This window comes from Leptidea sinapis, chromosome 29, assembly GCF_905404315.1.
Source record: "Leptidea sinapis chromosome 29, ilLepSina1.1, whole genome shotgun sequence".
In the NCBI taxonomy this organism is placed as follows: domain Eukaryota; kingdom Metazoa; phylum Arthropoda; class Insecta; order Lepidoptera; family Pieridae; genus Leptidea; species Leptidea sinapis.
This window is the reverse complement of record NC_066293.1, coordinates 4,266,577-4,283,665: the sequence shown is the minus strand read 5'-3', so window position 1 is coordinate 4,283,665 and position 17,089 is coordinate 4,266,577. Positions and strand designations below refer to the sequence as shown.

The 17,089-nt window shown below is 37.5% G+C and overlaps 1 protein-coding gene across 1 annotated transcript; it reads left to right on the top strand.

The window, feature by feature from the left end:
• Positions 1–14,075: 14,075 nt before the first annotated feature.
• LOC126973611 (uncharacterized) lies at positions 14,076–16,292 on the top strand. Its single transcript, XM_050820948.1, has 2 exons — positions 14,076–14,517; positions 15,354–16,292. The coding sequence occupies exons 1-2, from the start codon at positions 14,216–14,218 to the stop codon at positions 16,231–16,233; spliced, it is 1,182 nt and encodes a 393-aa protein (XP_050676905.1). The 5' UTR covers positions 14,076–14,215; the 3' UTR covers positions 16,234–16,292.
• The last annotated feature ends 797 nt before the right edge of the window (positions 16,293–17,089 follow it).

The following is a 17,089-nucleotide window of genomic DNA, read 5'->3' as shown; positions in this document are numbered from 1 at the left end:
TCTGTTTCCTGTTCATCAATTCTATCCAATTTTCTTTGCTCGTTTATACCTTCTTTTCGTTCAAATTATTTTCCTTGTCTTTATATTATTAGAAGACAAAATGGCCGCAGGAGTCCTTTGTTCTTGTCACTTTTTTCGATGGCTTCTCTTAACATTAAATAATCCTTAAACGAAACTTGTCAGGAAATTGCAGTATTAAACATCATCAGGAAACAACTGAAACCACATCAAAATAACTCCCAGAAGGATGTAACGTTGTGGTAAAATCTATGTTTTCTTCACTTCGAAAATGCAAGCGGAACTTAGTTGCATACAAGGGTTTTGAAATTTCGTCATTATTATCATAAAGAGCAATACTGACTTTCTTTTCTTTTGTTTGGCTTGTCTTTAGCAGTAAATCTTCAAGACGTTTTAGACTAGTGTCTACGAGAACAGAAACAGTCTAAATTATCAGGCTTGTTCAAGATATTATGTCGTAGTCGTTACTATGTTGGCCATCTTTAATATAATCTTCATTATGTCCTTGAAGTGAAGATTGACCAAGCATGGTTATGTCATATATCAGATTCAAACTGGTGTCAATTACAGATTTTATTATTTAGAAGATGTAGATATTATATTCTACTAATTCAGTTTATTAATTTAATTAAATTGTGTTACGTGCGACTTAGTTACTAAACAGAATTGTAGTACTAAATAATTATCACAAGCGAGGTGCATGTAAGGTGCATGGAGGTAATAAGGCATAGCAATGAACGACAGAGGGGCAGACATTCAAATATTTTTTTCCTCTAAGTATTCATTAATAGAATAGTAACTCTTTTCCAAAAGTAACTTTTTCAAAGAGCTTATGAATTCTTTAATATTGGTTTCAGCTTTTAAGTGTTCTGGTAACTTATTATAAATTTTAACTGACATTGGGTAGGGACCGGAACTGTGTAATGTTAATTTAGATTTAGTTTGCATAAGATTATTTATATAGCGAGGTGTGTTGTGCCGGGGCACGTCTATGATTTTAGTGTATAGATATGGGTGTTTTCTTACAAACTTACATATTTCGATTATATGTGTGCAAGGTAATGTAAGAATATTTAGTTTTTGAAAATGAGGTTTGCAGCTTTTTCTTTAATATTAGCAAGCACACGAATACATTTTTTCTGTAAAATAAAGAGTTCGTGTGCATCTACACTGTTGCCCCACAATATGACGCCGTAGTTTAGCTACACAACGGGAAAATCGTCGGCAAACATAACACAATGTACATCAATAACTTTCGGAAGATCATTGATGTAAATAAGAAAGAGGACACATACCAAGTGTTTGCAGACATGAGAACGTGCAGCAAAATCTTTTATATCTTCTTTAATTAGTTGAATAATCCTGTATGGATTAGTTCTGTTGCCTTTTTTCAGAATCCTTACTAACGATACCGGTGAATAATATTCTGAAGGAGTTAACACCCGTTCAATACAGGAGTGGACAGTGTCCACTTCTTGGATGCCAGAATGACCAGCCATGCAGTATTTAACATGGATTTCCTCAATATTTTCATTTTCTTTTAAGAAGTCTGTAATGGCATAAGTTTTGTAATATCAGGGTGATCTTCATACAGTGCTTTAAGGATTTTCTGCAAAGCACTAGCCAAATCATTACCCGATTTACCACCCAAAACTTCACTCCATAAGCAGCAATTAATTTTCTTGGTTCTTGAAAAATGTGCTGTTAGGTTATAAACATTCAGCTTGCTTTTGTAAAAGAAAGAGCCAACGTCAGCTTGAGGACATGTTAGAACATTTTGTAGATCAAAACATAATACATCTACATCAGACTTGCGATCAATGTTTCTTAGAACTCCTATAGCGTTTTTCTCCTCCTGGGTGCTTGGTGTAAATTTCATTCATTTCCTCGGTCAACAGATTTTCATTTTTAGCCATTTCCCACTCAGAACATTTAACACACCTGTCTTTTTTCGGCATTAAAAATGTCAAATTAAACTCTTCATTGAAAATGTTTGAAAACAAATGCATTTTTATGACAGGTTTCGTTTTATCTTCTTCATATTTTTCTACATACAGTTCGTGCATTTTTGTAATATCAATGAAGTCTCCAGATACTGTCTTTGCGTAGATGAACGGCAATAATGTGACTCGAATACTGGGTAAGATCGAATGTGTTCTTGGTTTTTATAAACTTCTGGAATCCTGGCTTGGTTATTATGACATCCCCTGAGGTCTCTCTGTGGTGCACCAGTATTTGAATCTTTCTTTTGATGAACACCATAAATAGTATTTTGGGAAATTGCCAATGTCCCAAGTTAAACTTTTTACACACTTTGATACGTGTACCTTGAAATTTTCAAAATAATAAAAGTATGAGTACTTTTTCTTTGTTGTTCCTGTTGTGGAGCGTTTCTTCCGTTTCATTTCTTTAGTTTGAAGTATATAGTGATATTTTTCTGTCTGAGATATCATATTATAGTAGGATGTGAATATGCTGACTTTCAGTTATTGCTTTGCTGCAGTTATATTTACAGGAAGAAAAACAAACTTTTAAATTAGCAACACACTTTTTTGAGACCTGCTTCCCGCTAGTTGAAACATAGTCTTCCCCCGATTGGTGTAGTTTTCTCTTCACGTTTCTTTGCCATTCGCCTGGTTTCCTTAGATGTTTTCTTGCTTTTCGACGTTTTTGCTCTACTTCAACTCTGAAATAAAATGTAGACATGAATATTGATAACAATAAAATTTGTAGAAAATATTTGGAGGTTAGAACCAACTTACCCCTGAACTTCGTCATTGAACAGGTTCCGATCGAAATTCACCAGTCTCTTCATCTAAAATCAACTGTTCGTGGTTTGCAGGCTGATTTACTGGATTTCCATCAGTTTCCGCAGGGATATTAATAATTTCTCCTGTTATTTCTCACAAAACACTCCATTCCGCCATTTTCACAGGTCCTATCTAAGTGTGGCCAAATTTGTAAAACATAGTTCTATCTGTCATACAATATTTCACATGGAACCTTGATGCATCAAAAATTAAAAAAATTGTACAGTAGGGCCTCATTAATCCGGAGAGGCAAAAACAAGACCCTTTCAAGATTATCGAGGCGTCCGGATTATAGTATGCCATATTAAATGTTAATAAAACACATGTTTAGCCTTAGTTTCTTTAATCAATTTTTAAATTATAGCATAAAGACAAAATGTACATGTTCAAAATTACAACTATGTAAGGAAATCAGTAAGTTAAAATAAAACATTAGTTAATACTTCTTGAAAAAGTCTGTAATACTCTTCTGTTTATAATTTTCGCACTTCATTTCGAAAGCCCGGTCTCTAAGTCGACGGAGAAACATAACTTCGTGGCTATCAAATTCGTTATCTTCAGCCCATTTTAAAGCAGTGTTTAAAGCTCCGACTGCCTCTATTAATCTAATTACCAACTTTTGTGATTTTTACAATTTCAACGCTATTGTCCTCATCTTCCTCATCGTCCTCACACATAGCCGCTCGCACAATCTCCTCATCACTTAACACTTCATATCTTTGTAACTCGCTTTCGGGATCCACCAGCAGCCCATTCTTGAGCTTCTGCCTCACTTATTTGAGGATCATTGGGTCCCCTCAACCTGTTAAAAAGCTGGGCTGGCAGTGAGAAATTCAGGGTGCAAATTCTTCCATGATTTGTTAATTAGAGATGTCTTAACATTGGCCCAGCAATTAGCCAAAAGAAAAACTGCGTCCCTTAAAGTTATCGATTTTAATGAGTCCACGAGGTTTTCAGAACATAATGCGAGACAGTTAACCAAAAGTGATTTGCGGTATTTTAACTTCACATTTTGTATAACGTTCTGATCCATTGGTTGTATACACGCCGTGGTGTTAGGTGGCAGGAACATTGCAAAAATGTGGCCGTCTTCAGAGACAAGTTCATCTGCTGATGGATGCCGAGGACAATTATCCAACAATAACAGTGCCTGAGGAGGCAAACTAACAGACAAAAGATGGCGGCGGACCGCGGGAAGGAATTCCGTTTTAAACCACTCAATAAACAAGTCTTTCGTAACCCAAGCATTTTTTTGTGCACGATAACAAACAGGAAGACGTGTTGATTTAAATGCCCGTGGGTTTTTTGATTTTCCGACAGCAAGCAATTGAAGTTTATGAGTTCCAGCCGCATTTGCACAAGGCATGAATGTCACTCTCATCTTCATCTCATCTTCCTCATCGTTCTCACACATAGCCGCTCGCACAATCTCCTCATTGCCCGGCCGGATTACAGCGATCACCGAACAAGCGAGAGTCCGGATTACCGAGGCTCTACTGTACATATAACTTTGTTGTTTCGTCAATATCTTGCGAACCATAGACAATTTTTTGACAGTCATTGATGCAGATAGAACCCTGTTGAACTGAGGCGACGATTTAAGTGAAAAAGGAAAAGTATTATTATATAAAATTTTCGCTTTCTTCCAGAGCGACACACTGATGATTGTCATGTTCTACAAAATTGTCATTATTTTCTTCTATTTCTTTAAAATATTTCAAACTGTCTATTGTCCTCCAGTCTTCACTGAAGTGCTTTTTGAAAAGCTTAGCAACATCAAGTATTTTTTTAGGGTTAACTTTATTGCCTCTTCGTAAAATTGCAGGTGCCATTTCAGATATTTTCTTGCCTCGTTTCGTTACATATTTTGGTTGCCCAATTTCCCTCCGATAATTTTCTTCTCCTTGCACACTAACGTTCTGTCGACCCCTGTGCAGCATAAAACGCTCTGAGAGATTGAACTTGAGATGCCAAGAATCTGGAATTTTTAGTGTTTTATTGACTTCTGCCTTCCAGTCACGTACTTCGACATCGTCATCACCTAAATGATAAGTACACGCATGTTCCTTGAATAAATTCACATAAATTTGTGGATCGCGTATGATGGATTTTTTTTGGTTTCTTTTTCAATCTTTGTAAATATGCGGTCCGGTGGCAAAAAAGAGTGGCCTACCATGGGAAATATAATTTCAAGTTGATTTACATGTGATGGTGCATTAGTAACCAACCAACTGCAACACATGCCCAAAAGAGTTGTATTTTTATTCTGGCCTCCACAGCCGTCAGCGAATAGTCTAATTTTGTGAATATTTTCCGGAATTTCTTGATGGGTCAGTGTATGGAAGACTGCACTTGCAATTTCGTTTGATGATTTTGAATGTTCGTTTTCACACCAATAGTACATACTATTGGTGTGAAAACGAACATTCAAAATTACATATATACTATAATTACACATATATTTACACATATAATTACACATATATATTACAATACGTATATTATCTAATGATGATTAGGAGGTACCGATAACAACTGTAAAGTTATACATATTAAATTGCCTGCTGAAGTAAGCCGCTTGATTGGGTAATTTGGGAAGCGGATTGTTTTTTTGGCAATCGAAGGAGAGTGAAATTGTATGTTCGGGCTCAACTTAAAGGTTATTATTAAAATAAATCATACGCTTTAGCTTTTAAGGAATGAATTCGTTTTTGTGTCATAAAAGTTACCTTTTCTTGGCTTGTGGAGGCAGTTTCTATTTTTCTACTTAACTCAAAACATCGAGAGCAAGTATCCTTTAATGATGATCCAAATCCAACATTATACCTCTTTTTAAAAATGTCACGGAAAAAGGATTGTTTAACTTTAAGCCGTGGTATGTCTTGAACTTGCTCTTGGTACATTTTCCAGAGTATTACAATATTGAGTTCCGGAGGCAAATACAGTCTGATAGACGATTTGACTCTACAATAGTGCGTTTCTGCAGCTTCTAAACTTTCTATAAATTGCTCCACTCTGCTTCGTTTTTCAGCATATCGTGCTATTTTATGATTACCTCCGCGGTTTTCCTTTGCTGTAGTCCCTCCATCTTTATAAGACCTTTGTAAAATCCCCGTAACTCTATCTTTACCTACCTTTAATATATTAAGAAAGGCAGATTTGCAAACTCTTATCTGTTTGTGAGGATTTTTAGTCGTTACGTAGTATTGTGCACTTAGATTTTTTGGCCCTCTAGATTCATTTTTTAGTCTAATTTGGAACATTTCGCAATTCGGCAGTGCTGTAGTATGAAATTATCTTGATAAAGTTTATTTTGCAATTTGTAAAAATTACGGTTCATCCGAGGAATGTCTTGCGTCTTTATTGCCGAACAATGAAAAGTTGTATTTTTTTATGATTGCACTGTGGAGGTTGCGGAAAGGATTTAGGAGCATATCTGAAAAAAAGTGTAATATTTTAATAAGTTAATACATAACTTAGTGATAAGCACTTCTTAGCATCATGTAAACGTCTACTTTTTTTCATTGATTTGGTGTATTATAGTTTTACTAAATAAATTAGGAGGCATTTTATTTATTAAGGTTCTATGATAGTGCCGAAGTGAAGTGAAAGTTAAATTAGAGTTTTTAAAATGTATCATGTCTTCAACAGATCGTCCAAATTAACTAATTTCATGAAATTAGGTACTAATTTTTACTCAAAACTGTAGCAACCTGTGTAGCAATTTCAATGAAATTTTAACTTACGTTTCTCGACGTTTTCTTTCTCTTTTCCAGTTTTCTTTGTCTACACCTCGCTTCCTTGCCTGATTTAGTGGAACTTTTTCCAATGTTTTTCGATAAATCAGCCATTATTTCCAATATTATTCACAAAAAACACAGCACGAAATTCACATAAATATGTATGGGCAGCCATACTGACGCCGACGACGCCATGACAGTTCCACGTCAAAATCCTGTGCTCTGATTGGTCTATTGGGATCTGGCGGCGAACGAAACGAAATGCAGTTTTTGACGTCAATTTACGAGAGATCTAGCTGGATTTGACACGAATTTATTAATGGAATCCAGAGAGTTCAAAAAAATGTAACCATATAGGCATATTTTTTAATTTTGTGGTAATTATGGAGCTGGCAGGTTTTGATACTCGACGACACATTTATTCTTCACACAATATCTCAATGAAATGTTTTTTACCGGTTCGAAATTCATTTGTTTTGCAAAATAGGGTCAACACCACTTTATTTAGCACCTTTTCTAGCCTCTTAATAGTCCAATGATCCATTGGATTTTATCTCATTTTTTCCAAAGTTTTGAAGCAGACCATCTATTAGTGCGACGGAACGGGAAAGGATAATATTATCTTCTTTCTGAATTCCTATATTCACTCGATTGGGCGAATATTCGCCCAAATAGTTGAATTAAGAATAAATTTAAAATTCTTTGTAGCATTCAAGAGATGACCTACCTCGTACTTAGCTTCTGGAGCCTGAGAAGTTTGCTTTAACTTCTAAGGTTTTTTTTATTTTTATTTAATAGGGCTTTCACAGCAACATGTTTGGGCGACCATCTCGTCTGACTACTTGTTTCAATTTTGTTTTACCGATTAATTTGTTTAGTTTCCTAATGTAACCTAGTAGTGGAGCCAAAAAAGCAAAGCACTTTTTGAATCAATTCAAATAGATTAATAGCTTCCTGGCAAGATGATGCAGAATGAACACCTACAAGATTTAAGGGAAGAGCCAAGCACAGTACGAACTCGGCCAGCTCATTCCTTTCTGCAGTTCTGGCTTGTACTCCTTTATGGCTGCCGCCCATATTGGACTCATTATCATAAGATTGGCCACGACATTGCCCAATATCTTAATCATCAACTGCCAATTTTTCTAAAATCTGTCCTGTCCTGTCTTTCCAGCAAATGAAAATTTATTTTAGTTCGCACACTTTGCCAGTTCTTTTTACATATCGAATTACCTGGCTCATTTGTGCGGTATGGACTTGAATTGTCTTTTAAAATTTTGTAGATACAGTAAAAACTCTGCATCCTACATCCATGCACTAGCATTGTCATCTCGGGCACAACCAACAGGACCCTTACGAAACAAGTGGTTATGGAATCGTTTCATTGGGAATACGAAAAAAGGTATTTGTCCTTCTTGAACATTTATAATCGCAATAGCAACGGTTACTTACCTTCCTCGTTCTGATGAGGTTACCTGTACCTACTTGTTTGATCCCTATTGTGCTACTATTCTGCTAGGTTTTTTGACAGTGGCCACCCCTGTCTCATCTATATTCCAGAAATCTTTTGGCTCAAATTTATACCTATCCATTACCTTATCAAGGTTATCAAAAAAATTACTCACAGTATGATCGTTGCAATTCAAAGCTCGTGGCATACTTGTTGCTGGAGGACATCTAAAAGAGAGGCACGGGTGTCTTTTCAAAAAACCCGTCAACCTTTATTTAGCCGCGATTCGACTATCGTGTGCCACCTTGCAGGAAATGTTTTCCCATTTTTAATCGCTAACTCGTATGCCACTTTACGCACTTCAGATGGAGATAACCCAAAATTAGCTCTGGAGCTAAATTTGCGATATCTATAAAATTTAATTTTCACTCATTATATAGTCGCATAGATAACTTTCCTCATTTATAGTAAAAACTCGGTTGCCGCAACGGCAGGCCACAACTGCGCTAGTAGTTCTTTCTTTTAATTTTTATATAAATCTGTTTAATGTTAGACTGCAAACATTATGTTTTTATTGCCAGGCCTCTAATATTTGCACTATCTTTGAAATGCTGTTCAGCCGCTTTTGATACACTTCGTTGTCGGTAGCTACTCATATTGTTGTTCTTATGTGTTGTCGCGGCATTCTGTTCAAGTAGCTACACCTTAAATTATGATGCAGGTAATTAAATCATTGTGGGGACAAAAGTAAGTAAGGTGGATTGACGTTGCGGTGTGTACTTGGTGGAGCAGAATGAGCGCCAGCACTGCGGGTCCGCACAATTTTGATGCCGATTGTAAATTATTTGTAGTAAAGACCATCGGTGTCCCAACATAATGAGAAAATCGTGACCGTAATGGTATGGCTGGTAATGGATGTCGTAGAAGTGGGGTCACGGTTTTGAGAAATAAGTCTAGTACTGACTGTTACCTCATCGGTTGCATTATCGTTATCATGCTTTTCGCGTTGTTGTAATATAATCTCAGCCGGCACCTCATTGAGGCCGATTTAGTCGATTTATGTTGCAGCAATCCTCTTCATCCGAATCATCATACGATATGGATTTGGAAGCTTTTTTATTTGCAGATAGCGTGCAGCGACCTCAAACACAAAAAACAGCATAACATAACAGCAGCTGATTCTGTCTACAATTTAATTTAAAAAAAAATTAAAAAGAAACATATACTTAATAACAAAAATATATATCTTAATAACACAACTATTTTTATAACATCATGTACGAGGGCGGCACTGAAAGTTTCGGGAATCAAGGAAGTGACAAAACATTACTATTTAAAAATGTATTTATTGCTTTTCGAAGTATTCTCCGCGAAATTTGACACTTTTTTTCCATACGATGGAACCAATCATGGAAGCAACCATTCCATTCGGAAGTTGGGGTCTCCAAAATGTCCGTTTTATAATAATAATAATAATAATAATTCTTTTATTTCAGGCCAATTACGTCCCATAGTTAACATTAATTATTTATTATAATTAAAAGTAAACTAAAAAACTAGAAAACCATCACTGTATAAGGCCACACCCTTATACATCCCTTATATTGTCCAAAATATAAAAATATAAAAATTCATAATATTAATTACATGTCCAATTTATTTTTTGTTATTCTCCATGTGAACAGATATCCATCGTTTATATATAGGGCTCCTGATATCGTCAGATATAGCCGTGAGGATTTAATTTTTTGAGCTGCGCAATCGACTCCAAAATGTCGCGATTCTTGTTCTTATTACAGCGAAGAAGTCAGGGACCCCACCCTCCACGAACATGCCTGATGCGCTGCAGCATCTCGGAAGATTCATAAAGGCCCTGTATGTATCATTATACTGGACCCTTATTCTTCTAAATGCTTTGTGTGTAAATGTTACCCACAGCTGACAGGTGTACATGCCTAGGCAGTAAGCTTTGAATAGGGTAGTCTTTACATCCCTACTGCATTTAGCGAATCGTCGTGCAAGCATGTTTCCTCTAACAGCGAGGGCCCTTCGTTCTCGCTCGATATCTTCGTCATCTTGCAGCCTCTCCGTAAGCACGTGACCTAAATATTTGAACTGCTTAACAACACTAATAACCGTTCCGTTTAGATACACCTCAGGTACCATATCCGGACCTCCACCTGCATGGAACACCATTATTTTGGTTTTGGAAACGTTATATTTCAGACCATGAGCATTAGCATAATGCTCACAGACTGAAAGCAGCTTCCTCAACCCCTTGATCGAGGGGCTGAGAAGCACCATATCATCAGCATAGCTAAGGTTACTGACACAAACATTTCCTACGTGACAGCCGACTTTGGTACCTCTGAGCTCCTCGATCAAACCATTCACATACAGGTTAAAAAGATCAGGAGAGGTCACCCCACCTTGACGAACTCCACATTCTAACCTATACTTGCTAGATGTTGCGTCGCCCCATTTTACAGAGTTCGTTTGTCCTACGTACCAGAATCTCAGCAAATTGACCACACTTTTAGGCACCTGTGAGGCCAACAACTTTGTCCATAGGATGTTATAGTTAACCAAGTCAAAAGCGCTGCTAAGGTCTAAGAAGCAAGCGTATACGGACGTGTGACGAGTTGTGTAGTGACTCACAGCGCCCTTCAGGCTAACAATAGCGGCATCCGTCGAAAGACCGGCACGGAAACCAAATTGAGCATCATCAATCTTAATGTTGTCAAGCAGTACAGGGTGTATAAGACGTTCTAATATTTTACCTATTATAGTGCCTAAGGAGATAGGTCGATAGTTCGTTGTACTACTAAGATCGCCTGTTTTATTCTTGACAATAGGTACAACTAACGTATGCATTAGAGCTTCCGGTAAGTATGCAAATTTGATACAAAGATTAAAAAGACAACTTAAATGATTAAATATTTTATCACTGGCCCAGAGTATATGCTCGATACTGAGCCCATCGTGTCCCGGAGATTTGCCTCTCTTCATACTCATGATGACTTTCGCGATATCTTTGCTTGTGAATTCTATATCATCATCTTTATGATATGTTTTCGGCTCGGACATATACTCTACAGTCAGAGGGTTAACTTTAAACCTTTTTGCAAATACTTCGGCTATATCTGACGGAGTCTGGCAACCCTCTACTGACACAGGTAAGGTCTGTTTATAATTTAGTTTTTTGGTTGCATTCCAAAATTTTACAAAATTCTTATTTCTCTTATGTAAAGCCAAAATATTCATTTTAATACTCGCTTCGTTCTTAAGACACCATTTAATTTTATTTTTAAATACAGTACGACTTCTCCGCATGTAATCATATTCTAGTCCGCTGGAAGGCCTGCCAGCCAATGTCCAACATCTAAAATAAAGCCTAGCTTTTGCGTGGCTATCCCTGACGTGATAGTTCCAACCAGGTACTCTTTTTTGTCTCGCTGGTTTTCCTGTCTGCTTATGTTCACATGGAGAAGAACTTACAATAGCTGCACTCTGCAGGACGTCGACAATGTGCCTGTAATAATTATCTATATATAAATTATAATCTTGTCTATGACTACACATCATAATATTAGTACATTCACACACAGGTGGATCACAAAATAAATCTAAATTATTAAAACAAAATTCACGGTTTTGTAGGCGTCCACAGCTTCTATTAGGTGATGAAAATCTCTGACCACGCAATTTATTCCTTATTTTAGGAAAAGTATAGAAATCATTAGGGCTTAGGTCGGGGCTGTACGGCGGATGGTCTAATAATTCTATGTTTTCTTGCCCTAAAAACACTTTTGTTCTGTGCGCGGTGTGAGAACTCGCATCGTCGTGATGGAGGATGATGCAGCGGTTGCAGTTCTCTTTACGGAGTTCAGAAACGACCTGTGGCAAACAAATGCTAGCATACCATTCTGAATTAACCGTTCTTTGTCCCTCAAGAGGAATAGTCGCAACATGGCCGATTTTGGAATGTGGCTACCCTTTTTTTTGCAGCACTCCGAGAAAGAACAATTTTTGTTGGCTTTAACTCATTTTCGAACACCCAAACTCGTGACTAGTTTTTTGTTTCGGGTGCGTATGTGTATATTCAGGATTCGTCACTTGATACGATGTTGTACACAGCATTTGAGGATCCTGCGTGGAATCTTTCTAGAGTTCTGACGCACCAAGTAACGCGAGCCGCTTTTTGCTCTTCACAGAGCAAATGCGGTATCCATCGGGAAAACAACTTTTTACACCTAATTGTCCATTCAAGATTATTTGTATTTGACTCATGCCAATGTCTAAAGTTGCCTGAATTTCGCGGTATGATGTCACATGTTGATCTTCCTTAATCAGCTTACGCACAGCATCAACGTTTTCTTTCGTGACTGCAGTTTTTGGACGACCTTGACGGGGATCATCACTGAGCTTGACACGTCTACGTTGAAATTCAGATTTTGGATGGGGCTTCATCACCAAATGCAGAAACCATCCGGTCAACACACTGTGTTAAACCACTTCGAAAGTCATTATAAATCATCGCTCTAGAATTTTCTCGAGTCAATTCCATTTTTTCAACGACTAAACAAGTTTGACAAGACCTTGTGACAAGACCGAGAATGTTTTTTTTAAATAAATTAATGGTATTCGACTTTTAAAACCAAAGAGTTTTCAATTAAAAAGATTTTAATATGTCAGGAACAGTGGAAATATTCCATTCCCGATACTTTTAGTGCAGCCTATGTATACAAAATACTTCCGACCTTACAAATAAACTTGGTAGTGACCAGAGATAATTCATAGGGATGGGAATCATCGAAAAACTGAACTTAATAGATTATGCAGTGAAAGAAAAGTGTTGGGTAGAAGAGTAGAAGTAATACGAGAAGTTCTTTTATTAATTTTATTATTCGGATTCCGATGATAATTCACTCGAATTATTTATCGATAAATTTACTATAAAAGTAGGGATCAGTGCATCTGTTGTACCATCTATTAAGCCTAAAATTAAGTATACCCAGGAATCCTCTGCGCTGGCGCACGTTGGTGGGGACAGGAAATTCTTGTACCGCCTTCACCTTCGAATCCAATGGCTTCGTACCGCTTTCCGATATTGAGTAACCTTGGAAAGTTACCTCGGTGACACCGAGGACGCACATAGAATTAAAATAATTTTTTATAGGAGAAAAACGCACAGTATTTACGTTTTATTGGCTCGTATTCTTCTTCTTGATTTTCATTATTTTAAGAAGTACGTTTAACGAGAATTTGGCTTTTATTTTCCCCAATAATCTTTTTAGTGTCGGAACTACAAGTCTCATCTCCATCCAAGGCGTGACCAAATCTGTACTGAGTTGCTTCATGTATTTTCTTCTGTTCAATGGCTTTTTATTATTTTTGATCATGTTGTGGCCATATATAATAGCAGAATTTACAAGTCATGTTCAGGATACCATAAAATACAGCCATCGGCCATCTATTAGTCTTGCGGCTGCACGACGTTGAGGTGCACATTTGGTCAAATGAATCTACACTGCCTGATTGTAAAAAAGAATCATGTCAGGTTTACCATTAGAATCATTTATTATTGCATTCATCACAAGAGGATAACAGATATACGTCTGCGTCAAAAGTTGGTTTAAAACGACCGAGAGTTACTGGAGTACTATAAAAATGACGACGAAGAGTTGCTTGTGGCACACTAAAGTGTTTGGATGCTAAGACCCAACCCAACCTGTTCTCTTTTATAGCTTCGATGGCCTTATGTCTTCTTGTGACCAACTCTTTCGAGTCGATGTTCTTTTATAATTGCCAGGCATTCTGTACAGAAATAAGAAAAATAAGTAGCTACGAGGGCGGCACTGAAAATTTCGGGAATCAAAGAAGTGACACTACATTACTATTTAAAAATGTATTTACTGCTTTTCGAAGTATTCTCCGCGAAATTTGACACATTTTTCCATACGATGGAACCAATCATTGAAGCAACCATTCCATTCGGAAGTTGGGGTCTCCAAAATGGCCCTTTTTGTGATGAAAATCTCTGACCACGCAATTTATTCTTTATTTAGAGCCTGTCCAGATGAAGCGTTTTACGCGCGAGTTCACTCGCGCGTTTTGATTTGTATTGCGTCCAGATGCGGCGTATCACGCGCGTTCTCGCGCGCATGTGTTGGAGACGGATTTGAGCAGTTATAAACATGGACTCGGATACAGCGGTTGTGTTGTGGCTTGCATACCGTCGATGGAGACGTCGTAAACAAAGAGAAAGTCGACGATTTAACGTACATCCCATTCTACGTGATAGAATGACGCATAGTATGTTTATAACTTTATACCCAAAACTCAGAGAACATAGTGAAAAGTTTTTCAACTACTTTCGGATGTCAATAGCATCGTTTGATAATTTACTAGAAATTATCAAAGAAGATTTGTCTCCATGTCAAAATTATATGGTACGGGATACTGTTTCTGCAGAAGAAAAACTCGTGATTACTTTGAGGTAATATTTTTTATTGCTTTAGTAATACCTTAAGTAATTAATTCAGATTCATTGGAATCTTGTGTAGATGCCGGTGAAGGGTGTTTGTAGCTAGACGTCGTTGGTGGTCGTGACGCAGTGCAATAACCTCGATTGTAAGTCGAAAAGGTTTCAGGTGGAAACGAAGATGTTGAAGGGTCTGTTGTGGTATATCCTGTTTCTCCAAAATAATCTCTCTGTCCACGTTGTGTCATTCCTGTTTGGTAATGATATTGTGTCGAAGGTTGGTAGTCGGAACGAGCTGCTGCAGGTCTAAGACACAGAGCTTGTTGAGCTTGAAGTACTTTCATTAATTCAATTTTTGTTTGAAGTCTGTTTTCCTCTGGTACTTTAAGAAGCTCTTTGTGTAAGGACAAACAAAATAGTTTGTCATCATCTGACTCTATTTGGTTTGTTGCCTGTGGCTGATTCCCAGATGCTAAATTTGTTTTTATGATTGAGAGGAATTCTTCGTCAGCCGCATTTAGTTTTTTCTTCTTTTTTGCCTGACTACGTGGAGGTCTCATCACATCTTCCCCATCGCCAGAAAACTCCTGTTCTTCAGTTGCAACACACGCGGTGTTGATGTTGCTCTCAGTTATTTTATTCCGTGTCGATCTTTCGAGAAACATCAAACGTTCAAAATAAATATATTTGGCTTTGCCGGAGGCTCCTGATCCAGACGGTGTGGTTTTCTTCTTCTTCATTTCTCTCACAAAGCCATCACGCAACCCTTTCCACTTCTTCTGCAATAAAGTACCTGTAAATAATAAAAAGATCGAAATAAAATAATAATAATTATTTTACTTTCTTTTCAGATATTTGGCCACAGGATGTTATTTTGCGGATCTGCATTATGCCTACAGATTAGGAAAGTCTACAGTTATCGAAATAGTACAGAAAACCTGTTACATCATGTGGAACAAACTGCTAAACATAGTAATGAGACAACCAACGAAAGCTAAATGGAAAGAAATTTCGAAACAATTTCAAAAATACACAAATTTTCCAAACTGCATCGGTGCCATTGACGGCAAGCATATCCGTATTATAAAACCTAACGATTCTGGGTCTCTTTACTATAACTATAAGAGTTATTTTTCAACTGTTTTGTTGGCCGTATGTGATGCAAATTATTGTTTTATTGCAGTGGACATAGGCGCATATGGAAAAAGTAATGACTCCACAATTTTTAAAGACTCTATTTTATATAAAAAACTTGTCGAGAAAACTTTAGATATTCCAGATCCAAAGCCAATATCGCAAACAGATGCAACCCCCTTACCTCATGTCATAGTAGGAGATGAGGCGTTTAGTCTGTCTGAAAATATAATGCGCCCTTACTGCGGTAGATCTCTAACAACCAAAAAAAAAATTTTCAACTATCGCTTATCCAGGGCCCGGCGTTACATTGAATGTTGCTTTGGCATCTTGGTAAATAAATGGAGAATATTTCATAGACCGTTGAATGTGGATATAGAATTTGCAATAAACATAATTAAGGCTTGTTGTGTTCTCCATAACTACGTAAGGTTAAGGGATGGCTATAGGTATGATCACACTCTCTACGAAACATCTCTGAATAATTTGAACAATGAGGCAGTGAGGCCTAATGCGAGATCATTGAATATAAGAGATAGATTTGCTGATTATTTTGTAAACGAAGACAAACTCCCTTGGCAAGATAAAATGATATAGTTTAACAATGTAAAATCTATGCAAATAATAATATTATTTAATAAAGTATTATTTACTTACCTAAAGTTTTTTTTTTCTCTTCGGAATCACCAACTTCACAAAAAATTTCCACTATTTCTTCCCAGTTCCTACGTTTAATGGTTCTATTAGAATAATCTGATGATTGCATGTCCCATAGAGCTACCCTTTTCTCAATTTCGTCGATAAAAAGTTCCGTGTCAAAGTTATCACGCTCCATTTTGAACCAAATACGTCCACTCGCCACGGACACGCGCGTAGTACTGGACGCAGCACAGGCCCCCGAGTACCTCGACTCGCGCGGCGCTCGCGCATGGGACGCGCGAGTCGAGAGTCCCGCTCATTGCACGCGTTTTACGCGCGAGTGAGGAAACGCGCGTAGGCATCTGGACGGGATGTACGTAGCTCTAGTACCTCGGTTACGCGCGAGTGTCAACGCGCGAGTGAACTCGCGCGTAAAACGCTTCATCTGGACAGGCTGTTAAGGGAAAGTATAGAAATCATTAGGGCTTAGGTCGGGGCTGTACGGCGGATGGTCTAATAATGCTATATTTTCTTGCTCTAAAAAGTCTTTTGTTCTGTGCGCGGTGTGAGAACTCGCATTGTCGTGATGGAGGATGATGCGGCGGTTGCAGTTCTCTTTACGGAGTTCAGAAACGACCTGTGGCAAACAAATGCTAGCATACCATTCTGAATTAACCGTTCTTTGTCCCTCAAGAGGAATAGTCGCAACATGGCCGATTTTGGAATGTGGCTACCCTTTTTTTTGCAGCACTCCGAGAACGAACAATTTTTGTTGGCTTTAACTCATTTTCGAACACCCAAACTCGTGACTAGT

Excerpts from the sequence above, each read along its gene's own strand:
- LOC126973611 (XM_050820948.1), top strand. The coding sequence starts at position 14,216 with ATGGACTCGGATACAGCGGTTGTGTTGTGGCTTGCATACCGTCGATGG. Across the intron at positions 14,518-15,353 it reads AAACTCGTGATTACTTTGAG|ATATTTGGCCACAGGATGTT; the intron begins GTAATATTTTTT and ends CTTTCTTTTCAG.